At 41.4% G+C, this 24,789-nt stretch overlaps 1 protein-coding gene across 4 annotated transcripts; it reads left to right on the plus strand.

Moving 5' to 3' along the window:
* Window positions 1-360: 360 nt before the first annotated feature.
* On the plus strand, window positions 361-24,638 carry KCNJ15 (potassium inwardly rectifying channel subfamily J member 15). Of its 4 annotated transcripts, XM_074860900.1 has the most exons (3): window positions 361-461; window positions 1,009-1,037; window positions 22,521-24,638. In XM_074860900.1, exon 3 carries the CDS (start codon window positions 22,537-22,539, stop codon window positions 23,665-23,667), a length of 1,131 nt encoding a protein of 376 aa, XP_074717001.1. In that variant the 5' UTR covers window positions 361-461; window positions 1,009-1,037; window positions 22,521-22,536; the 3' UTR covers window positions 23,668-24,638. The 4 variants fall into 4 exon arrangements, with proteins under 4 accessions (XP_074717001.1, XP_074717002.1, XP_074717003.1 ...); XM_074860901.1 differs by lacking the exons at window positions 361-461; window positions 1,009-1,037 and adding an exon at window positions 709-831; XM_074860902.1 differs by lacking the exons at window positions 361-461; window positions 1,009-1,037 and adding an exon at window positions 21,310-21,764.
* Window positions 24,639-24,789: the final 151 nt, after the last annotated feature.

The raw sequence follows: 24,789 nt of genomic DNA on the forward strand, positions 1-24,789 counted from the left end.
AGATATGTAATTCCTGGAAGCATTATCCCTGGGAATATGGGCACAGAAGAATGATATCCAAGGGCTATCACATAAGCCTTTCTAGAGCTGCAGTGATTTCCCTTTCTCTGCTGCTGTTTGCATTCAGTTCTGGGAATCCCATCAAATACCAGAGTGGTACCAATGGCAGTGTACGGGCTTTACAGATGGCAAACATCCACACCTCTTCCTCGCTGTGTTCAAGGTACCTGACTTTTGCCAGTTCTAAACAACTCTATCTGTGCTTTCTGCACCTAGGAAACAAGAGTAGAAAGGCACTGAAGCAAACCCAGAGTAAGTCATCAGATTGGCTAAACAGATTGGAAACTTTGGTGGTCAGGGATTTCAGCTATGTCCGTGGCTGCTGCAACTCAGTGTGTTACAACCATAGTATGAATTTATTTCAGATGAGTTTCAGCCTCCCTTTTGCCAACAGGAAAGGGGTAAATCAATAATGTTGACTTTTTATTCTTCTTACTCTTTTCTTAGCATTATACAACCACTTGTAATCTTGTTTATTTAGGCAATAAGGCCTTTAAGGGACTTTGATCAGCCTGGCTAAAGTTTCTTCAAAGATTAACTGACGTTCTTTAAAAGTACATCAGTTTCCTCTTAAGCAGGTATTTGCTTACCACATAACTGGGTGTTGAGTGCTATGTAGTTATAAAGTTTGCCGGGCTCAGCTGTAGATTTCCTTAAGACATACTGCTGACATCACTGAGTCTCCTCTCGGACTATTTTTTTTTTCTCTCTCTCTCTCTCTTTCCCCCTCCCTCCCTCTCCTCCCTCCCTCTCTTCAGTTTCTTTATTCAGGTAATTCCAACTCAGACTTATTCCAACTTGTTTTTGACTGACAGTGAGGGAAGGGAGACTCTCTGAGGGTTGTGTTTTGTGGTTTGTTTTTTTAAACCATGCACACATGCTTTATTGAAAAGACATCCAACCTCTTATAAAAAAGATTGTTTGACTTGACATGACGATAACATCTAGTAAGGAATCTGAACATTGCTCTTTTACAGGTAAGAGGTATTTGTCAAAAATGCATACATGCTTAACAGTGCTTTGGAAACTGCGGAACTGAAAGCTAATGCGTAGGTTCTTTTCTTATTTTTCTCTTATTTTAGTAATCTAAGGATTTAGAAACTGTCTGTAAAAGAAAAATGTTTGTAAGATTATGCCTTCTTGTGAACTTTGAGATACAGGCAGTTTAGCAATGATAAAGCAAAATCTGTCATGGTTTGGTCTTTCCACCGATGCAAGCTACTGAATGTGAGATTTGTAATGTATGTTGGCTGATATTTTTGTATGTTGGGGAGGGGGGCAGATACTGAATGTATCTTTGTAAATGTTTGCCTGCCAGACACTTTTTCTTATAGAAATACATAGTGCTTTTTAGGGTCTTAGAAGCATATCTTTCAGTCAGTTCTTGTTCTTTTTTCAATGCAGAAATCAGTTTTCATTGACATAGTGGGAAAACTTGCCTAGAACTTTATCCAGTCCCTGTTACCTATCTGTATAAGAAAAGATTATGTAAGTTTTCTGTGGTAGGTATAAAGAATGTAAACATGTCTGAGTTGGAGAACATCATGCATTTTCTTCCAACTTTTGCATGTATCTTCATAATACTTGTTTACAACAGGTTTGGCTTATCCTCAGTAATCACAGTCTGAGCCTGTGGTGCAAATTCCCCTCTACTTCAGTGTAGCTCGGTTTTGCCTCCCTTTTTATTTTCAAATAGAGACCATGCTGTAAAGAGATTTACAGATAAGTTCCTTTTTTCTCCATGACGTGCTGGTCATAAAATGGAACAAAACTGGCTTTCCTTTGTGAACCAGGAGTATCTACATTACTTTTTAACTAACCTTGTTTCCTCGCTTGCCTTTGGTTGTATTGTATTTCTAGGGTCTTTCTGATCACAGTGCCTGCATACCTATCTACCAAGCCTATTATCTGTGTTCTCCTGTGATATTATTACCTGCAATTTCTTCTTTTAAAATTGAGAGGGAAAGGGGGTAATTTGCTATTACAGAAATGTCTTCTTTATTTCCTTGGTTGTAAAATGTCACTGTGCTCTCTGCACTCTCTAATACTTAGCTTATAGGAGGGAGGAAACAAGCCTGGAATGTAACATAGTGCTGGTTGTACAGTACAAACTGGCATCACTTTTGTAAAGTAGAGTGTAGACGAGACCAAAAACTTCCCCAAGAATTTCATCCCAGTAAATGAGGCATGGCCTAGAGACAAAAACAGCAGCAGATGACTTCGGGCTTCAGTCTTCCAACATACATACAATACTTCAGTCCTGTTACTTTTTATAGAATTTCAGTGAAAACAAATAGTTCTTTTTTATCCTGGCTCCTGCAATGAAACAACAAGCCATCAGCCCACAGCCCTGATTGGAGATGAAATTTTTGTTTGTCCAGATTTCACTAAAGCAGTCTGGAATATTATTCCCTCCTCCTGTACTGTTTCTCTCAAGACACACAGTTCACATGGACAGGCTGTGTTCTTTGGGAACAGGTAGAGACCAAAGCTGTGAAGTACCATGTGGTACTCTTGAGAGGGGCCAAGAAAAACAGTAACTTAACTGTTTTGCATGCTGAACCTCAGAACATTTTGAAATAAATTTTGATTCACTTCCAGGAAAAAAAAAGCAGATTATGGATGACTTTTTTTTTTTTTAATGGAGGAAAAAGTCTTTACTTTATTGGCTATATTGTGTATATGAAAATTAGAAAAAAATATTGGCTGGAGTATAAGTTAAAAATCAATCATTTCAGTCCAAATGAAATCACTAAATGTTAAATACTTGAAAGCTATCTTCCTCCTGAGCTGTCCTTAGCTGAGATGAAAGAACATTCATGACTTGAATGAGTTACTATAGGCTAGAGGATCATTTTAGCACTCAATGTGTTTGTATCATTAATATGGTAAATAGCCTGGTGTTAAGCATGTGCACGCTCTTGGAGTAAACAGGGTACAGCTGGAAAAAGTAGCTCCCTTGTATTGACTGTGCATGAATTAGAAACGCCTGCTCATTCTATACCTATCTAGCCTGAACGGTGTGAAACACACATGGAGAACAGCCAAAACCAGTGGATACATTACTAATTGGGCTAGAGGAAGAAATAAAAAATGGCAAGTAAGAACCATAGTATCTTTCCCTCCTCCTAAGTGTATGAAGTTGTCTTTGTATGACCAGCACATTCTGAGGTTCACAGTAAGTTAGAGGTCATGGTCAGGCAGAAAGGGAGCAAGCAATGACATGAATGCTGTTAAGTATTAGCATCCTTTACTGGACAAAATAAATGCTTGTACATAAAGAGGGTAGGCATATATTTTGGGATAACACATCTGCAGTCATTTTTACCTGCTGGGTAGAAAGGTGTTTGGCAAATTTGATCTTCCAGCAGAGCCCTTTGGAAACCTTGGTCTGCCTTTGGTGAAAGGTTGAAACTGAACTGCAGGGACATAGTTTGGACTCAGCATGTATCTCAGGGAAGTACCATGGTGGTGTGCAGATTCCCTATGTCTGCAGGGCACCCTTGGGGATACTGGGAAGCCTTGAAATCTTCTAGTCACTAAGGCTTGAGGATCCCCTTGGCCTCCTTGCTGAGGAGATGTGACTCATTTTGCAGGTGTCAGTGGTGAGCTTTTGATCATTTTGTTCTAGGCATTTCACTACTTGCAAAGCCCCTTCCCTCCCTGCACTGTGTCTGCCGAGGTATGAGAGCCAGCTGCCTTTCTGTTGCCTCCCAGGAGGGCTTCTTGATTAAGAAATGTCTTTCTTCCACATGGTTCAAAGTAGCCCCTGCAATTTGACCTTCAGGGCATACTGCATTTTAGCTGGCTTTTAAGGTGGAGGGGAGGTCTAAAGCTTCGGAACTGCAGCTTGGTGCCTTTTAAAACCACACTTGAATCCTTTCTGGTTTGTTTTTCTCATGGAGATTGTCAGCTAGATTTGTCCATGCTTAGAGAGCCTAGGTAAGCCACCTTCTCTTTGTAAATCAAAAGTGATAAAGTAAAATAAGTCTTGACTGGAACAATAGTATGGCCTGATTAGATTAATTTAATCTCCATTGCTTTAACTGAGGTGATTCACTCTTGGTTAGATCATAGCTTGCAGGATACCTCTCTGGTTTTACATTATGAACTTTTACTTATCTACAATTAGCACTTTTGCATTGAGGCTACATGATAAAAATGTTTATCTGTTGAATAAATGACTGTAATCTGTGATGAAGCAGTATATATAACAGTACACCTACTTAGATGACTTAAAAGGTATATTCTTAGCATGAAGTGATGAAGACAAAAGGGAGAAATATATGATCAAAATTTCCCCTTTTTCTGGCTCTAATTACACAGCCTGACAAAAACATATAATAAAATATATGTTTGCAACATTTTGATCAATAAATAAATTCTTCCTGCTTAAATGATTTTTATTTCAGTCAACATTTTCCAAGGAAAATGTCAACCAAAAAAATGTTTCTGAACTTTTCTGACCTTGTCTGTAAAGGTCCCTCTAAGCGCCCCCTTGTTTTCTGTTCAATGATGATCCCTCTCAAAGCTGCCTACCCTTACTCCTGGAAACTCCCATGCCAGCTGTCCTCTTCTGAACCCCCTCCAGCCTCTCACCCAAGCAAACAGCTTCAGTTTCCTGCTGCCTTATCCAGAAATAACATTTCCTGAAAGTTTCCTTCCTCATACACTACAACACCAACCCTATCAACAGTCCCCTCTCTTGACACTAAACAGTCAAACCACAGCTCTGGGTGCTGCAGCAATGGATAAAAGGACCGAGGAAAGACAAGTAAATATGTGCTTTCTGACTTTCACAGCATTTGAGCAAGGCTGGGCTTCATTCACACACCAAAGGTATATCAGCATATGGGAGGAGGTGTTTGAATGATACAGAGCACTTGCAATTCTGATACCTTTTCTTAGGCAAATGACAAAACATTCTTGCAGCAATGCAAAAGCTTAGGATGAAAAAAATAAAAACCTTAAAGGCAACATTTTATTTTACTACTATATTGAGTTTCATTAACAGGCACACTTGGTGGCCTCTGTGGTACACGGTAGTTGGTCTCGACTGTTCCCAGCTTACTGGTTTTAGATCACAACTTCTCTTTCCCTAAGATTAGGCAGAAAGTCAGTTGTTACAAGGGACCCCATTTATAAGTTATAAATTAACATAGGGAACGTCAGCTCATGGGTGCTGGCCTTCAATATGTCTGTTACTTGTGAAATGTGCTACATAAAAGGTGCTGAAAGCTCTTGTCAAGGCACAAAAAAGAGTCAAGGTTGAAATGGCCTGCAGTGTAAAATGCTTCCACAAGGCTAGAGGAGAATGAACATAACTCAGGCAGGTGTGGGAAAGTTAACAATGCTATTTTTATCTATGTATAATGCACAAAGAAAAAGCTTCAGGTCTGGTTCTCATTCACACTGTGACCCTTTTATACTGCTATAGGAAATTAGAGGCCAGAAGGAGTTCTTCAGCTGGTGGCATCACACCATGAGCTCCAAGTTCATCTTGTGAGAAGAGATTTCAACAAGCAAAATTCATGGAATTATGCCATACTTCAGTTAGCTTTGCCGAGGCCTAGAAGTCTTTTGAACTGCCAGGAATCCTAATGATATATCTTATTTTTCATCATATCCTTGCTCTTCTTGAGATAATTATGTCAACACACTTGAGGCTACAAAACTCAGTCCCTGTCCTCAGTACAGGTAGCAACATTATCCGTGCTTCATCCCAAGTCTTAAGGAAGTGCCTTGTCCTTGAAGTTCGCCCCTACTCTGTTCAATTGGTGCAGTTTAAAGAAGAAAAAAACCCCAAACCAACAAAACAAACAAAAAGATGTACTGAACCTTAATATATATTTTTTGGAACAAAGAATGTCTAAAATTTAGTGTTGATTCCTTTTCCTGTCAGTGTAAAATGACCAAAGCTGTGACTTCATTATGACCCAGAATAATATTTATCAGTAGTAAACCTCCCTCCCCTTTGTAAGGTCTCAGATGATAGGGAACATAAAATCTTATTTTAAGACCATTTCTTAGTGTTTAAGTGCAGAAATCCATGAAAATATTTCAGTGGAGCAATCCCAGTGATATATCCTCCTACTGCACCTTGGTGTGGGATTCTGCCTTTGCAGATATATTTCTGGTTTGTAAGCAGTAAAAATGTAAGAGGGATACACCATGCCTTTCAGTGCTACCTTACTTCTTTAGATCTTACAAATAATGATCACAAAATCTAGGAAAAGCTTTTGTTTCTGATTGCTTTATATGATCTTAAGGAACTTGTTAACCACCCAAGTTGTCACATTAAGACTGACATTGTCACAGAAGTCAATAACCTTTGTGTTCTCACTAGAAACTTTGATTTAAGCATGTTGCTCAACATTAACACTGAAATCCACAAAAAACTGGAAGAAGGACCAGATCCTCATTCCCCAGCCTCAGAAGAAAACAATGGTTAAAGTTTCAGAATTTGATCAATTCCTAAAACTCCAGGTGCTATTAACAAAAATTACTTCTGATCTTCAGCTTTGCTCAGCTCAAGACAATACATGCCACTGAATGGCTCTGGTTTAGTCATCTTCTCTTTTTCAGCTGATTACTAGCTCCATCTTGCTGAATGGCAAGTTAAGCATGGTAAAAAGCGGAGGTAGATTTGAGCTGCACTGTGAAAAGTGGAACCTTCAAAAGAAGCAGTGGTGACAAAGATGTAGGGTGCAGGTTGTTCACAGGCAGGTCCAGATGGAGGTGCGTAGGTAAGACCATCATGGATGAGGGACTCTTTAGCAGCACAAGCATGATGACTCCCTACTTTGGTAAGGGACATGGTGGCAGTGTATATATTGATGACATAGACAAGCAAGCTGATGTTTGGTAGGGAATGTCATAGGCAAGAACCTGTAAAACAAAGCAGACATATCCTATATCTTGCTTTAGATTCCTAGATAGCTTGCTTTTACAAAAGAACCTTGTTCATCTGCTTCAGTGCATAATTTGCATTCTTTTACAATAATTTATAATTTCCATGTGTGATGGAAAGAGTACATCATGTTGTGCAATCTTACATTGGATTCACACTGTACAGCATCTTCTACAGGATTTAACCTGAAAGGCTTCATCAGCACAAGTCAGAGTGACCTGTATTTATTTAGGATATTCCTACTTAAAATACACACATGTACTACATAATTTACATATGTAAGCCTCATGCTTCCAGGAAGAGTGGGGGTAGCTTCACATACACAGGAACAGTTGATTTCCATACAAGCAATAAACTTGGCACCTCTCAGAAGCACTGGCCTTGCTATATACGTGCAAGGATAAGATGAATCTCAGCTGTCTGAAAGTTAAAGATCTGATCTCAGCTCATCAGGCACTGCAAGGAGATGCGCATCTCCAGGCATTAGAGGAAGAAGAGCCACACTTACTGTGTGGAGGTGTCCAGCTCTCTCCACTGACTCTGGTGCCTTAGAAGACTAGCTCAGACTAGATGGAAACCTTTTAGAGAATTAATGTGAACAAAGAGAAATTTTGACCTACAGAATCCAACAATAGGCCTTGCAGTGCATGTACCTTTAGAAATGACTCAGTTTGGTAGATGCTTGGCAGCCAAATCAGAACTACTGTCTCGCAGTGAGTTTTCCAGATGTCTGGTGTTCCCAGCCAAATTTTAAGAAAAGCGTATCTCCAAATTTCTTTCAGATGAAATTCACTGTTAGATAAAGAAGCATTATTCAAGATATCCCAAGTGTGTAGTAGGCAGAGTCATCCTGGAAAAGGAGTGCCTCCAAGAAAACAAATCACTTGTTATCAATGCTGATGCTGAACATAGCCTATAATCAGAGCAAGTTATTTCTCACCATGCTGTAGTTCCTCAACATGCTTTGCAGTCAGATGAACAAAGAGGACAACTTTAGATCTGCTCTAAATGATTTCAGATCTAACAGCAAGTGAGGCATGATGCAACACAAAGGAGGAACCTGCTAGATGAATGATGAGCAGATGTTTGTTGAAGTTGTAATGTGTCTTAAAACAGGTGTATTTTCAGGATTTGGTTGGAAGCTGATGAAGGGGGAATTTAATGTATGTCAAATGGGAAACTATTGTGGAACAGCATAAGAGAAATCTAAAACACGAGGGGAGCTAAAAATCACAATGTGTAGGCTTTGATGAGTAAGAGGAATGAGATGCCAACAAAGAGCAAAAGAAAGCAGAGCTCTGGGGGCCAGGGCAGTAGCTGTGGAAATGTTAGGCTGTGAGCTTTATGGGTATGAAATAATGAAAGAGATGTTTGCATTAATGAAGGAGAAAATTATGGTCAGAATGGAAGAAAGGAAGTAAGATTTTTACACTAGAAGTTTGAGTGATTTGGCCATGGGACAGATGAGAAGGACTGTGAACAAGAGGCACATCGTGAAATGGTTAATTAATAAACTGAAATTCTGGACTTGAAGAAAACATGAATTTTGGTGATACTGTGGCTCAGGCTGCTTACAGACAAGAAGTCTGAACCATACAGCAAGTGGAGCAGAGGAAGTGCTTTCAGAAAGGACATGTCCTTTTGGGAAAGACTAGATTTGACAATGTGTCATCAGAAGAGTGAGTGAAGGAGTTTTCTACATTGCCGTTAAGCTGTCATCTGACTGGTAGAGTCACAGTCTCTGGGACTTTCAGCAATGGCACTATCTTAACCACATTTGAAATATGCTGCTGCAATTTGATATATTTATAGTCCTACTTAGCTACTTCTTGCAACCACTTAACATTTAGCAATTGTTTACAAAATACGAGTTCTGTTCAATAACACTAACATATAAACAGCACTAAAATAACATATAAGCATCTACTAGGTCTGCTTACACATTTCCCATCAAGTATGTTTTTGAATGAAAATGGAGGCTTTATTTAATTAAAAATTACAGGAAAAGTACAGAGGGTTAGAGATCAAAAAGTTTGATTTTTTCCACCGAAAGAATGATCTCTTGTGGAGATGTAGCTGATTTCTTCATACCCCAGTTATTCTTTATGCCTGGACTCCTCAGCCAGACTATATTTCCATTGATGTATCAAGCCTTATAACAAGGTGACAGAAAATAATGGGGAATGGTGGTATTTTTTGTTCTCATAAATCAGGCTGCTTGGAAAACATCAAAGTGACTTCTGAAATTCATGGCATCTGTAAAACTTACAAAAAACAAGGTAGAAGTTGCTGAATATTGTAGAATTTTAAAAATAAGTTTGTGGTATTCTGAATGTAGTCGGAAACTATTCTCAGCAGAACATGAACAATGTTCTATTCAGTCTAATTACTTCAGTGATCAAAGCTAGACCTTCCCAAGTTCCCAACTGTAAAAGATTGCGGAGCTTTTGAGATGACATGGGATCATAAAGGAGCAGTCATAAAGATAAGGTATGTGTAAATAAACAAGCAAAATAACCTCCTTTGAGTATAAGGAAATGTAGTAACTTTGAAAAACAGCATGAGCTTTTTTTCTTGTTTGGGCACATTATCACTGCTTTTTTTCAGCCTGTTCTAGCATAGCACCACAAAGCTTTTATGGAGGTTCCCAAGAAACTATAGGACAAAGAAAAATGACTAGTGAATCACACAGCTATGTCCCCAGATCCCAACAATGGGGACAGGCATTGCTGCTGCTGTGTTCTCCTAGAGGAACAGTAGTTCATTGCACAAGATTCACTTGTCACTGAACCAGCCAGGAAACTCATGTGGTCTTTAGAGTTACAGAAGGCTGAGATTTTTCAGCCAAAAGTCTTATGGGCTGAAAATGCAGATTTAGGTCAGATGAAAGATATAATGAATTCATATGAACAAGATAGAGCAGCTTAGACTGAAAAAGTCTGAAAACAATTTTGAAAGGTAAAAAATTTCATTTTGACTTTGTGAAAGCAAGATGTTGAGATCTGTCATTTCAAGCAGTGTTTTGTTCCTCACCTGCTTTAAATTAGACACACACAACACATATCTATACAAACGTCAAAGCAAAATGAAAGGTTTAGTTTTGCTTTGAACAAACAGTGTCTTCCATCCAGAATGACTCCTTTTTTTTTATTTTGCCAGAAAAGTTGAAACTTTTTTTTTCATTTTTTTGTTTGTTTTGATATTTTTGGTTTGGCGAGAAAATCAAAAAACATTGATGTGCACCAGTACATTCATGCTATTTCCTCCCTTTCAGAAGCCACAGTCTCTGAGCAGACTGAGGGGTCTGTGTCATGGAAATTGGCAGGGATCAAGTAATTTGGGAAAGCAATGAGGAAAACAAATATTCTTTTCCCTCTGATTCCTTGGGAGTTTATCTGGAAGACATACAATCCTGGGCTGTGTAACCTCCCAGTCAAGAAACTCAGGAAACATCTTTGTCTTAAAAAAAGTCTATATTTTTTATTCCAATTTTTGCAACATAAGAGTGACAATAAGGTTCTGTATAATGATAACATTTTTCTGGTGGAAAGGAGAAATAATTAACATAGCATATTTTCATTTCCATCCCCTCACAATGAAAGGATACAAAACAGCCCACATTTTTAAATCCATGGGCTAACTTCAGCTTAACTTGGCAGGTGAACAGAGGCTTCATGAATTATGTTCCAACAAGCTTCATGAAACTAGGTGGTTCTGTCAGTCAGAGAGACTTTATTAATGCCTTCATTGAGAAGAGGAAATCAAGGGGGATCAGCCTTAACCATACATCAGAGAATCCCCACGAAGGAAAGTGCAATAGAAAAGGCTTTGCACGGAGCTTGCATGTGGTTTCAGCCCTGGGGTTCACACTGGAGATGCAATAGCAGGAGGGAATGGGGCTTTGCTGGCTGGCATATGGCATGGCGACTCCTGCCACCCCATGAGCTGCAACAGCAGCCCTTGCAGGAGGGAAGGTGTGGGCAGGGGTGGAAAGGTGGAAGGTAGTCCTGCAGCCTGCCCCCTGCCAGGCTGCTGTAGGTGACAAGACAAGCCCTTTGCTCTCAGTCCACCACATTTTACCAAGATGTTTATGGCCTGAAATACCCTACTAAAGGGAGCATAGAATGACACAGTTGAAAACTATCATTTCCATTTAAAACTCTCCAACATTTCTCACCATTAAGCTTTGAATTTTTTTTCATCCCTCTCATAAAATATCAGTGCATTCAAGAGTGTTACTAAAGTACTTCATATAAACAGAATGGAAACACATACCAGACAGCAGATTATGCTAGTTTTACTCTATAATTATTAATTTTTAAATCTCCTTAGCACTCCTCAAAGCTGAGTCCCAAGCAGGCAGTGGGGTTTGAACCCCATGCCCCTCCACCTGTGGACAGAAACAGATTATTCCCATGGATGATGCTGGAACTCTCTCCTGTTTCTGCTCTGAAATAACAGGTATAACTAAACTCCTCTGGAGGTCTTTCCTCCCTCTCCTCTACATGCTTTCCTTCTCCTCCCCCCAAAATGTGCAGAAGTGGAAAAAAGGGCATTTTTCCATTCACTGCAGGGAGAGTATGAAAGCTTGGCACACAAGCAAGCTATGTACTGGAATTTGGGTGGGTCTAGGAAAAAGCACAGACTTCAATGGAAAACATATATGGGTGTGTGTGTATGTGTGAGAAAAAGCCTTTTAAACCTTAAATTAACCACATCCATGGATTGGTCAGGAAAAAAAAAAAAAAAGAGAAACCTACCCTGAAATAAAACTCTTGGGCAGTACTGAGAATAAGCAACCCTACACCAATATGAAAGTGTCACTGATATTTTTAATTTGTCTCTGATCACTTCAAAGAGGCAGGTGAAAGGTCCCGGTTTATATTCCAGTGCAGCATTTTAATGGTTTATAGGACCCCTGTGACCATTTCTGTCCCCGCAGGGAGCTATGGCTGCCTTCTGTAAGGCCAGTAAGGAGGCAGTGCTCGACTGGGGGCAGAGGCAGAACCAGGATGGGATGGGGCCAGGGATGGAGATGGGGATGGGGACAGTATGCATGAGCCCCAGGGTGACACCAGTGGCCTCCTGGGGACTGTGTTGTGACCGTTTGGGCAGTGCTTTGGCAAAGATCAAGGGGCGACTTGACTGGGAGAGGACTTTGCTCTGAGACCATAGGCATAGGTTGTGGTTACTGGTCATTGCAGATGCATCCCAGACTTGCCGTTTGAGAAAATTATTTTGTGTCAAGATCTAGAGACTTTATTAAGGGCAATAATGGCACAAAGGGAAACGTACATAAAAGAAGATGCATTCACAACTGACTCTAGATAAAACAAAATCTCCCACATTGATACTCTATATTTGCAACTGCTTGAGCTTTGCAGAACAGGCAATTCATCATTTATGAAAACACACTTACACCGAAGTAATATTTTAAATAGTAAAACTGAACTTGTGATTTCTATGTAAGTGCATATATATATATGTTTGCCTGTGAAATATCACATGTCCTGATTTTATTGGACACTATTGCATTTTCTTTCCAGCACTTAAAAGTTTTAACATTTTGTTTTTATTAAGTAGCTACCAAATATTTGTTTGAGATCAAGTAGAACTTGCTCTCTGTTTATCAGACTTGGACAATCAAGGGAAATGGGTGCTTGGTGCAATTTGAAATCTTTGTAGTGCAGAGAATGTGGAGTAGGAATGAACATTTTTGAAGCTGCTGTGTCCCTCGAAGAGAATACTGGCCACACTTACTCCGTAATTCACAATAAAGTAATTCATTATCAGAAAATAAGTAAGTAGCATCACCTGTGCTTTGCCTCAGAGAGAAAGACAACCAATTTAAAAATCATTTGGTTTGGATGAGGGAAGTGAATGCTTTATCTCAGAGGCTGCATTTTGCTAGCATGAAAGAAGAGTCACTTTTTGAAAACATTTTCCACGGTATGAACTTGTTCACACAGGTAGGGCAATTCTTCATAACCAAATAACTTCCTGAGAAAATCAGCTTGTAACAAGTCTTAAGATGAAACCATGACAAACCTATCCTTCTTTCTTGGAAATGTGCTTTGTAGTATTGCAAAAATCACAAGGCCAAATTCAGGGATATGTCCTAGCCATGCAGAGAAGCCACAGATTTGGCTTAATTAGCAGGTTACTTTGCATTTATTGTTACTCTGCCTAGATGAAGAAGCACAAAGCAGCTACACCACACAGGTAAGAGGGACCTAGAAACTGTCCCAGAGGATAAGTTTTACTACTGTAACAGCATCCATCTTCCTGCTGGGTCAAGGTGTGCTAGATTTGATTCTGTCTACATTAGGCACTAGATGAACAAAAGGTTACCAGTGCACAGACCTTTAAATAAAATGTTCTTTACCCTTGCCAGTTTCCTTGCTTTTTGCAGCCCTATGATTATTTTCAATACTACTGAGGTTTTTACATATGTAAAAGGCACAGAAATTTTTTTTGGTGGAAAATTCTTTTCATAGACTGGTATTTCAGTTTTGAGATTTAGTGACTGCATAGACATGGAAAATTATAGACACGTTTATTTGGGCAGTGTTTGTGAATGTGTACATACAGTGGGATATTTGTGGTGTACTAAGGTCATTCCTCCACCAGCATAATGTCTCATGGTATGGGCTAAAGGATTGCTGTGATTTGCAGGAAATGCAGCTTTTGTATGGAGAGAGAGCACATTAAAAAATCTGCCACAGCAGAAGCCTGACACCCTTCAGGGAGCCTCACCTCATGACCACACCTACACTGAGCTATGAGAGCACTGGTGTGCAATGACTAATTAAGAAACAAAACCCAACTTGACTGGGATACAGTGCATACATCACGCGATGAATTGGCATCACAAATGATAATTAAAAAGAGAGCTACTGAGCCACTGGATGTATTCATACTGTACAGCTGACATACAGGTAGGAGCTGATGACCCTGCTCATCCGAGTGAGACAAGGCTGGTGCTGGAACCTGGTGTCCAATGTTGGGTTTGAGGCTCAGGGTATCTGTACTCCAAGAAAGGAAAAAGAGGCACAAACCTCTCTAAAAGATTTGAAATATCCCACTGCTGCCTGATAAATGTCTTTCATGTACCAACTATGGTAGCTAAGAAACAGGGAGAAGAAATGGCCCTGGGGAAGGCAGACTGCAGATGTTTTAGCCAGCTTCCATGAACTATCAGCAAAGTGCTAACTTTTCTCCCTGCCTCTTGCATAACCATGACTAGGCACATCACTGTTCATTTTCAGCCACCTGCTGACAATTTAAGTTAAAAATCTAGAGTAAATGTCTGGTTTTGGTTTTGTTTGCTTATTTGTTTTTAAATGAAAGCAGATTTTTATTAGACCAAGAAATGAATTTAGACAAAAAACCAAACAAACAAGAAAGGAAAGCAGACAAACTTTCTGTCCCACTAACCCTTCTTCAGGTCTGAAACAAAACCAGCAAATTTCAAACCAACTGCAGATTGGCAAGTCAGTTACTCTGAGTTTAACTTTATTATTACTATTACTGAGTGCAAGAGTAGGCATCTGCCAGCTTGTGAAGTGATGGGTGAGTACTGTGGAGGTTAAAAACAAGGTGCTGTCCTTTACCTGCTGTGAAAGATGGAAAAACAAGGACACAGCCAACCTAAAGTGAGCAGGGAATGACAGTCCCAGCAAACTTAGGCAGCAGCCCAGTTCAGTACATTTGTGCTCCACGCTGACCTGGGAGGGGGCTCCCTTCCCTGTGAACTTTGCTGGGCTTAACAACCCAAGCAGCAGATGGATTCAGACTCATTATCTTCTATATTGTTATAAAACCCACCATCATGTGACTAAAATACTAGAAGGAAACACAGTTGTCCCTTGGTTGTGTACAGAAACACGAAACTCCCTTGGCACATGAGCTCATGGGGTCAGATTATAGCCAGGTGATTTATACCAGGCAGTATATAAATAAGCATAAAGAGAAGTAAAATAGGCCTCTGGGAAAACAGCTCAGCGACCTTGAGCCCCAGCCCTGAAATCAGAGAAAAGAGTAGCACAGCCTCTCTGGGTGCCTTTGCCCCGCCAGTGCTCCTCTGGGAGCTGTGCTCCTGTAAGGTGGCCTGTCCTCCCGCCAGGATGGAGAAGGTGGTGGGAGCTGTGTGAAAGCACACTCTCTCAGCAGCCAGAGCCGCTGGCTGGCAAAGGGCCCGTTCCCAAAAAGGGAATTAAGTACTTAAGTAGGACTTAGGTAGGCTTTAGTTGACTAAGTGAAAAACTATTTTGCAGAAAATCCCTGCCCAGCTTCTGTTTTGTGCTGGAAGTGCTCCACACATACAGGTGTCTCCATTTCTGCACCTCATTTTGCTGGACGCCCAACACTCTCCATTTGGGCATGCCACAAAGCACACTATAAGATACCAAATGGATTAGTTTATTTCAAGTCTAAGCAAGAAGAGCCAGAAATGAGGCACTCCTTGGCTTGTCTTCAACGTTCTCCGAGCATACCCCCTTCTCTACTTCTCTACCTCCCTTGTGCATAACAAGGCTCCCAAAACTGTGTGGCTGCTGCCACTTGTGTTCCCAAATCTGACCATCAAAGCAGGTGGAGGTGAGACTCCTTCCTGTGTCTGAGGTGCGTTGTTCCCACATTTCCACTCTTGCAGGTGAGTTCACTGATAAGAAACTAGGGATATGGGGAGGGGAGACTCTGCACTTCCTAATGAAGCCGCGTCACTGTATGGATGAGGATTTGTAAGGCCAGAAAGCAAGAAGGTATCAACATTACTCTATGGCCAAGCTGTTAGGGTACTCAGCTGGCCATGGAGAGTGTGAGCTTCAGTCTCTGCACCAAGAATTACTTATGTGTTTACACTCTGGCTTCCTGAAGGGAAAGACACCAAAACTGTCTTAACATAGATGCAGAAACATCCCAAAACATATTTTCTTGGCTTTGATTTTGAAAATGGCTATTTTGTTTTGACTGGCACATTAAGTAAACAAATGAATGAAAAAGTGTGTTTGCTTGTGACCAGTCTTGAGGAAAACCTCAGCCCAAAGGGTTGAAGTCTTGCAAAATTTGAAACCATTGAAAAGTCATATAATGGAGAGGTCAGGAATAGGTCAGTGCTGTGAACCTACAGCAAGATACTTGCAGAACACAGACCAGTGTGTGGTCTTGTGAGAAACAACTCTGCTGACACAGCTACATGTTCCTCTGGTGGTGTTGCAAGCACAACTAGTTTGGATCTTTTGATTCACAGAGAGGAGAGGAGTGGGATGCTAAGCAAAATGGAGGAAAATAGGATAATGAGAGATACCCTTGTGGAAAAGAGAAATACCTAAGAAAGAAGGGAGGACAGAATGTAGCTACTAGAAGCCCCCAAAGGCATCCTAGAAGTGAAGAATGAAGAAATAGTGGCAGTGCCTGCAGAACAGGACAACAGTAGGCATTAAGCTCTCTGAAGGTCTAGTCCTGGCCTTAGTATTGACTCCTTACATTGATTGGGATAGGACAACACTCCTGTCCTCCCTTAGCTCAGTTCCTTCTCTGTGGTGTTACTGAGATGTTTGCCTGTGCCAGAGGCCTACTGTGAAGGGTCACTAATGTTCCTATAGCAGGTCAAAGATGTAAATGAAAGTGGAAGCAGGGTGTGAGCTTGATAAGCATAACACAACAATAATGTCCCCTTCAGCCTTGCAGAATAATTCTGGCACCCAGCTCCCCAGAAACAGAAAGGACAGGCTCTCGAGAGTCTGTTTAGACTTGTCTGTGTAGAAAGAGCCAGGTAAGGTTTGCACAGCAAGAACGAGGAAAAGGTTAGAGGGTGGGAAAAGCATCACAGAAGAGGCAGTTTTCAAATGCTTAACTGGCGTGTTTGAAACTGAAAAGATTTTGAAGCAACAATATGCCAGCAAAGGAGACATTCAAAAGTATTGAATGTTGCACTGCTGAAGAAAACTATTTGTAAAAATAAAAAAGTGGAACAGGTTTCTGGGGAACCTTTCTCTCTTTTCCAGCAGAATTGTGTAAACCATATTACCAAACACAAAAGGGAGAGTTTCAGAAACTGACCAGTTCTGAAAGAAGACTTTGGTGTACATGAAGGTTCCTGGACTGAAGGCTCTGCATGGCCAAGTCCCCTGTTCATCTGCAGAGCCCAGGGCAGAGGCTGGAGGGCAGATTTTTAGAAGGATGGATGGCTCACTTGCAGTGTATTAGCTGTTCAGACACTAGTGGTATGTGCTTTTTCTCCACTTGGAGGGCTGATCCAGAGACCATCACTGGAGCTTCTCCATTAATCTCAGTAAGCTTTGAGTCATCTTTTGCCTTCTCTCTGCCTGCTTGGTTGTTTTCCTATTTGCTTGCATCGGTGTAGTTTCCAAGGCTCATCTACATAAATCAATAGTTACTGCAAAGCTTTACATCCTGCCCTTGAAAAGAACAAGATTCCTGTACAAATCTCCCTCAGAAACAATGTACCATGAGACTTCTCCAGCTTTAACTCACCTTCCATGGCCAGATGTCAGGCAGGCAGCCTAGGAGAGATGAAGATGGATTTGGGTTTTCACTTTCTGGACACTGGTCTGTAAATGGCTGTTGTTCTGGCCCTGCTGTGGGTGATGAAAAACATGCCTCAAGCTCCCCCACCTGCCACTCACCCCCACCTCTGATGCAGTTAGATCTGCAGCCCCTGGCACTACCCTGCCTGCAGGCTCGGCTGTGCCTCTGCTTTCTCCCGTTCCTGGGTGCCCGAGCCTGGGGACAGTCACCATTCACAGGGCTGCCCTGTGCTGACGGGTGGCTCTACGGAAGGATGGGGAGCTAAAGGCAGAGCTTTGGGAACCGATTTTGACTTGAGGGGGTATTTACAGTTCTCTTGGCTCAGTCCTTTTGTGAAAGAAAATAAAAAGCCGTTAATTTAGTTTTTAAAGGCAGCATCTTTCACAATATGACTGACTGCCAGCCTGCCTATCACCACTCTCAGTGCTGATCAGTCCTAGCACTGAGGGACAATTATGAAGTCCAGGGCAGCAGTATCTGGCTGTATGACTGCATGCTGCAGCTGGTGGTGGAGGTGGCGCATCCTTTTGCAACCGCTGCTTCCCTCCCTCTACCTCTGTTCTCTCCTTTTGTATTCTATAAGTCAGCTACAGAGGAGGATTTTTCTGGCTGACAATTGTGCAGCATAACCTGGTGCATAGCCCAAAGGGAGGAGGGTGTTCATGCTAGGCAGAGCACTGAGAATTCAGGAGGGGCTTTTATAAGCTACTGAACCACATAAGACCTAGGAAAGATCTAAAGATTATGTAGTTCTTTTCAATGTTTTCTGTCCTCACCCCTGCTTTTTTTTAATGCCAAGCCTGCTAATGGTTTATGCTGGTTGAAAAAACAGTTCAAGTTTTGCCCCTGTATCAGAGTGGCAATGAAGCGTGCGTGAGGGTTTGCTCAAGTGGCAAAGCTTATCTGATTTGAAAAAAACAAAACAGCTGAGGCCATTCGAAAAGTCATGCTCCTGTACACTTTTAATCGGTTGTGTCTGCCAAAAGAGATCTTGCACAAGCAAATCTGGCTTCATGCAACAGGAACATTTTTGCATGTATGCAAGCTGGCTTCAACTTCTTGATAATGTGGTCTCTGGAAGCAGTGTTAATGTGCTTGTTATATCCCTGGCTGCTGGAATTACCTTAATATCAAGGTATTCATGGTTGGTGGTTTGGTATGTAGCTCTACGTTTTATTGACTTTGTCTGCACTAAACTTCCTTACCAGCATGTGCGCTGATGGGGAGTTTCCTTTGGCTGTTCCAAAGGGCTGGTGAGGAAAGGAGGTAATTCATGGGACAGTAGAGCCGTAGACAAGTCTGAGACAGTTTTATTTTCTTCCCTCTTGAAATATCTGTTTCCTTAACTCTACTTCAGTTCATTTTTATTTGCAGCTACAGTTTGAATAGGGTTTTTTTACAGTAATAAAAAATACTTTATCAGTTAGCTAATGGACAGTAGATGTTCTTTTAATTTAAAAATGTATACTACTATTTTTATTCAGGCTTGTTTGCTTATATTAACTTACTGTGTTAGACGTGTTTTCTGATTTAGAGGGAAAGGAGTAGAAACCAAACAAACCAAAATATTTCGGCAGAGGTCCTGGGAATGGTTGTCAGGGTGTAGAGTATCTGAGGTGCCTGTATAAGGTATAAGATGGGAAATAGTAATGCAGGTATTATAACATGGGTTTTATACATATGGACACCCACGAATCATTTATTGTGGGATATCGTACTGGTCACCTCACTCAGGAAGCAGTGGGGAAGTGGAGGACAGGGGAAAACCCTTGTCTGAAGCCCAGTTTTGTTCCGCTGTTGGTTTCATCAGTTTCTTTCCCCAGATGACTGCTGCTGGCTGCTGCCAGTGATAAGGGAGGGGAGCAGAGGCAGTGCTGCTCCGAGACGGCGTGACAGATCCTCTCTTCCCGTATCAGTGTGTCAGAGAAGAAGGGAAGTATTTCCGCAGGGAAAGGAAACCAAGATTAATTTCCCTGGGGAAGAAAAAAGCATTAGAGGAATTCAGGATCACACAGGAAAAAGTGATGTAAGAGAAAAAAATAGGAAGCAAATCAACACAAAAAGTACCCTACCACCAAAAAAAGCACCAGAAATTGGCTGGGATCCATTTCAGGAAATCACTGTAAAGCTGAGTAACTTTGTCACATACAGAAATACAAATCAAGGGAGGACACAAAAGATGACAGGGGAGCTCTGATACAGCCTCTTTCATCTATGGCAGACTCCAAAACTAACAGCTCTGCCATGCTGACCTTACATGTGCAAGATCAACTTTACACATGGGAACAGTATAGAGGCACAGTGAGAAATGGCTTTGATTGTGAGTTGAAACACAGTTTGGAGCATGCCAGACATTGCCTAGGGCTGCAGCACAGCTTTACTTCTCAGGTTAAGCCTGAAATGGCAAATTTTGCAGCTGTCCGTCTGTTGGCGTAGCCCAGGGAAGACATTGTGCCTTGGAACTGCCTCCCTATCTCCCGTCTGGTGGGGGTAACTCTTCTGCTATGGCATTTTGGTACGTCTGTGATGTTAGGTGTCCTCCACTGGGTCTGGAAATGTGGCAGGCTGCAGTCTCAGGATTTTCCTCATTCAGGGCTCCCACACAGGGAACAATGTATTTCAGGGCAGAGCAGAGGCAGGGCAAGAACTCTTACCAGGCCCTTGTGCGGGTTGAAACTGTGGACCCAGCTGGTACTGCAGGTGAATGGTGTGGTGTGTGCATACCAAGTTGGGTATATGAAGGAAGTATCAGAGCCACAGTGTATGTGGGGCAGAGGTGCTGTGCACAGCATGCCCAGTGCATCCCAAACATGCCAGATTTATTACACATGCGCCCACCATTTGTGCAGAAGACAGGTAAGTCTGCTCTTTGTCAAGTCTGCAAGCCCCGTCCCTGCCCCACCAGCTCAAGACCACCAGCTGGAGCACTGAGCAGGGAAGGTGGAGCCTTGGCTGTCTCCATCCTCTGGCCTCCAGAGGAGGAGGAGCCGTCAGCCCTTGGGAGCTGCTCCCAGGAGTAGGCGTCCAGGTAGGCTGAGCAGGGGGATGGGATGGGGACGTTCCCTGGAACTGGATTGGAGAGACCAGCTATCTCCTGGCCTAGCAATTTGTGGCAGTGAAATCTGTTCTGACAATGTAATGTTTGTGCCTGGAAGTAATGGCTATGGGGAAGTGTGCTTGAGAGGAAGATGTGTACTTATTTCGGGACAGATTTTTGCACATATTTTATATCCATGACTTATCCAGGGTGAGGCTTGGTGTAGGGAATGGAGCCTCTTCACTAAGCAGTATGCATTTTCCTAAAAGGTTTCACATTAGAGGTTGCATGTATTTACCGCGCACTGACAGTAGTGCTTGATTTTGAGTTTGTCTAAAGAGCAGTTGCATGTACGCTCCTTCCCACCCTTACCCCTCCTACGCCACCCCCCCATTTCCTCCCGTTGTTCTTTTTCAGATCACTTGAAGGTTTTTTCCTGTTTATTATCCGGACATGCTGCGCACTGTGTTGATTTGACTGTCACATAAGGAATCTCCTACTGGGATCATTGATGCATTCCTTTCTTTTGTATATGTATATATATATGGCAATGGCTCCAAGGCTATGGAAGAGAAATGTTGGTGATTTAACCAAAATGGGAATGACCTACAGGTGTTAATGGGAGTTAAGTTTAATTACCCTTTCCCAGAAAACCTGCAACAGTGTGATGAGTATGGTCATAAACAAAAATTCTCCTTGATTGACATAACAGGAAAGGTACTTCAGTGAGCAATTATGCTGATGTCCTGGACTGGCACATGTGTGTACCACAAATATATCTTGTACTTCCTGCAAAATTCTTTTAAGTTGCTGTAAGGAAGACGTTCTTTTTTTTTTTTTTTTTTTTTGCAGTGGTTCACGAAAACGAATCACTTAAGGCTCTTTTTGAGGAAAACAATGGAACAAAACAATGCTTTTTGTACGACCTGCCAAAGCACAAAGGATGCATGGGTTGTTTTTTTTCTTTGTTGTTTTTATCAGCAGGAAGTTTTGTTGTTGGAAACGACTATAACATGCACTGTCCTTGCTCTACGTAATCACTGTCTGGTCCTGCAAGCCTCATCAAACTGGCACAGGCACCGTTCTGCTTCACTCTGTGGGCTTTGTTCAGTCCTGAGTGTCCGCACACTTACTCTCCATCCGGACTGATGCACAGTAAACAAACTTCAGGAGTCGGGTGGTCCAATGATTTCTGGGTTCGCGCAGGTCAGGGCCCACGGCTAGAATGCTGACTTTGTGAATTGCTTCCTTTTTTTTCCTTAGACAGCTTAAAATCAGAGTGCTGTACAGTGCAAACAGCTTCGAAGTGTTTTCAGGTGTAAATATTCGTTTCCAAAACTCGACTTTGATGTGTTCAGGTCTGCTTTGTTTCCCGCTAGGTTAGTTGTAGGTTTGTAACAAAGAGCCAGATCCGATTGAGTAAATCACTTGTGGAAGTTAATTGTTCACAGTGAAAGCTGGTCTGGCTCATTTTGCCTCCGTCGCAGGAAGAGACAGAGGTGGTGTGCTGGATCTGCGTTCTAAACCAAGCATTGACGCGACTTTAATTTTGATCAGATGTCTCTCTTCAGGGCATTAAAGAAAACCTGCTCAGTAATCAAAAAGAGCCTCTTCTCTAGAGAAACGTAAGAAAAAAAATTTAATTCATTTTACAGAAATAAAGTACTAATATAAAATTTCAGCTTTGTCAAATTTCTTTTGCAGGCTATCATAAAGAAACCTACTTCTCCATATTTGGTGGCCACCAGAATCAAAGAATGATATTTTTTTTTTACTGGAAAAAAGTATATCAAATTATTTGTAATGTCAAATTGTATGATGCTAACTCTATATTCCAACTGTCTTTATTCACTGCTGCTGTGTTTAGATTATGTTTGTGCCATCAACATTTTCAAATGCTTTCAGAATCAGTTATGTGCTTTGATTTCATTAAATAACAATCTTCTTTTATTCTCTCCTTAGGACTGAAACAGTGAGAATGGAAACCACAAAGATTAATATGTCCCGCATCCCACTGGTTAATGGAGGCATCGACACAGCCATGCTCAAGGCACACAAACCCCGTGTGATGTCCAAAAGTGGTCACAGCAACGTGCGGATAGACAAAGTTGATGGCATTTACCTACTCTACCTTCAAGATTTGTGGACTACAGTTATAGACATGAAGTGGAGGTACAAACTCACCTTATTTGCTGCTACTTTTGTTATGACCTGGTTCCTCTTTGGAGTTATCTACTATGCCATTGCATTCCTTCATGGTGATTTAGAAATAAACAAATTCACCCCAAAGCGTGAGCCGTGTGTCAAGAACGTAGACTCTCTGACTGGGGCATTCCTCTTCTCCCTGGAGTCACAGACGACCATTGGCTATGGATTTCGTTTCATTACAGAGGAGTGTCCTCATGCCATTTTCTTACTTGTGGCCCAACTGGTCATCACCACCTTGATTGAAATCTTCATCACAGGGACCTTTCTGGCTAAAATTGCAAGACCTAAAAAACGGGCAGAGACTATTAAATTCAGCCACTGTGCTGTCATTACCAAGCACAATGGAGAACTTTGCCTGGTGATCAGAGTAGCAAATATGAGGAAGAGCCTTCTGATACAGTGTCAGCTGTCTGGGAAGCTTCTTCAGACATATGAAACCAAAGAAGGGGAGCGGATCCTGCTGAATCAAGCCAGTGTCAAGTTCAATGTTGACTCCTCTTCAGAGAGTCCATTTCTCATTTTGCCTTTAACCTTCTACCATATTTTGGATGAAAGCAGCCCTTTGAGAGATCTGACACCTCAAAATCTCAAGGAAAAGGACTTCGAGCTTGTGGTGCTTCTGAATGCCACAGTGGAGTCCACCAGCGCTGTCTGCCAAAGTAGGACTTCCTACATCCCTGAGGAGATTCACTGGGGCTATGAGTTCGTGCCTGTGGTTTCTCTCTCTCCAAATGGAAAGTACGTTGCGGATTTCAGTCAGTTTGAGAAGATTAGGAGAAGCACAGATTCCACTTTTTATAGTATGGACTCTGAAAAACAAAAACTAGAGGAGAAATACAGGCAGGAGGATCAAAGAGAGAGGGAACTGAGAACGATGTTATTACAGCAGAGCAATGTTTGATTGAATGGACAAACTATTCTGATTAATCCTTTTTGCAAACTGAAAAAACATGCTCTCTGTGATGTATGTCTGCTATGAAACCAGCAGTGAAGCCCTTTTCAGCAAATAGCTTTGGTGTATAGTAAACCTGTCCCTTTGGCTGAGTTGTTGATCAAGTATTTTGTAATTAGGCAGGATTTCTTTGTTCATGATCGTGACTTAGCAAAGTTGGATTTGTATTAAGTCTCTGCCTTATACCACCACTAAAAGCAGACACACCACTTTCCGTTTGGAAAGTGAAACTGGATGCACTGTGCTGATTCCTTCAAATATTTATTTGACATGGTTTTACTGTGAACATGCATTTGCAGAGACAGCACACAGTACTGCTAGAAGAAAATATGCTCCTTTAAAATACATATATTTAAAATGTATATTCTCGTACCAGGTATTGCCTTCACAGAGATTCCTGGCACTTAAAGTAAGTTGATTGGAGAGACAAATGGTTGGATGTGGGAAGAGCCTGCAGGAAGGTGATAAACTCCTTCTTAAATCTTGAAGGAGGGTGACAGAGTAGTCGTGATGGGTGGTGAGGAAGGGAGCTCACTCTCTGTCTCTGCTGCTCAGAGCTTGTTTTGCGATCACTCACTTTTTTAACCTTGTTAATGGCTGATTTATATATCATAGCAAAAAGGGGAGATGAGGGCAACATACAAAGAATCATAACAGTAATCAACTAAGGTTAAAGCTGGCTTTGAGACACCTGTTTTTTATCGAATGTAAATAGTTTGTAATAGCAGCATAACAGCACATTTCTACAGATTGCTTGCTTTGCTATGGACCATATTTAATTTTGGTTAGAAGAAAGCTGTATAATGTCTGTAGACAATATTTACTTTTTCTGGCAACCATAAAGGACAAACATTCCTTTCATCCATTTCATTTTTGGTCTATTAAAACCATTCCATTAATAAAGGAATTTCATTTGAGCAGCTCCTGATCTCTTTGTGGCACGGGGAGAGGGTGTGGTACCTCAGAGATGTTGAAAGAGCTGAGTGCTTGGCATAAGCAGTTGCATCTAACCCAGGGACTCAACAGGTCACTAAAGTGGTCAGATTACAGGTAGCAAACCAGGTAGCAGTG

Source organism: Strix uralensis, chromosome 2, assembly GCF_047716275.1.
Source record: "Strix uralensis isolate ZFMK-TIS-50842 chromosome 2, bStrUra1, whole genome shotgun sequence".
Classification (NCBI taxonomy): domain Eukaryota; kingdom Metazoa; phylum Chordata; class Aves; order Strigiformes; family Strigidae; genus Strix; species Strix uralensis.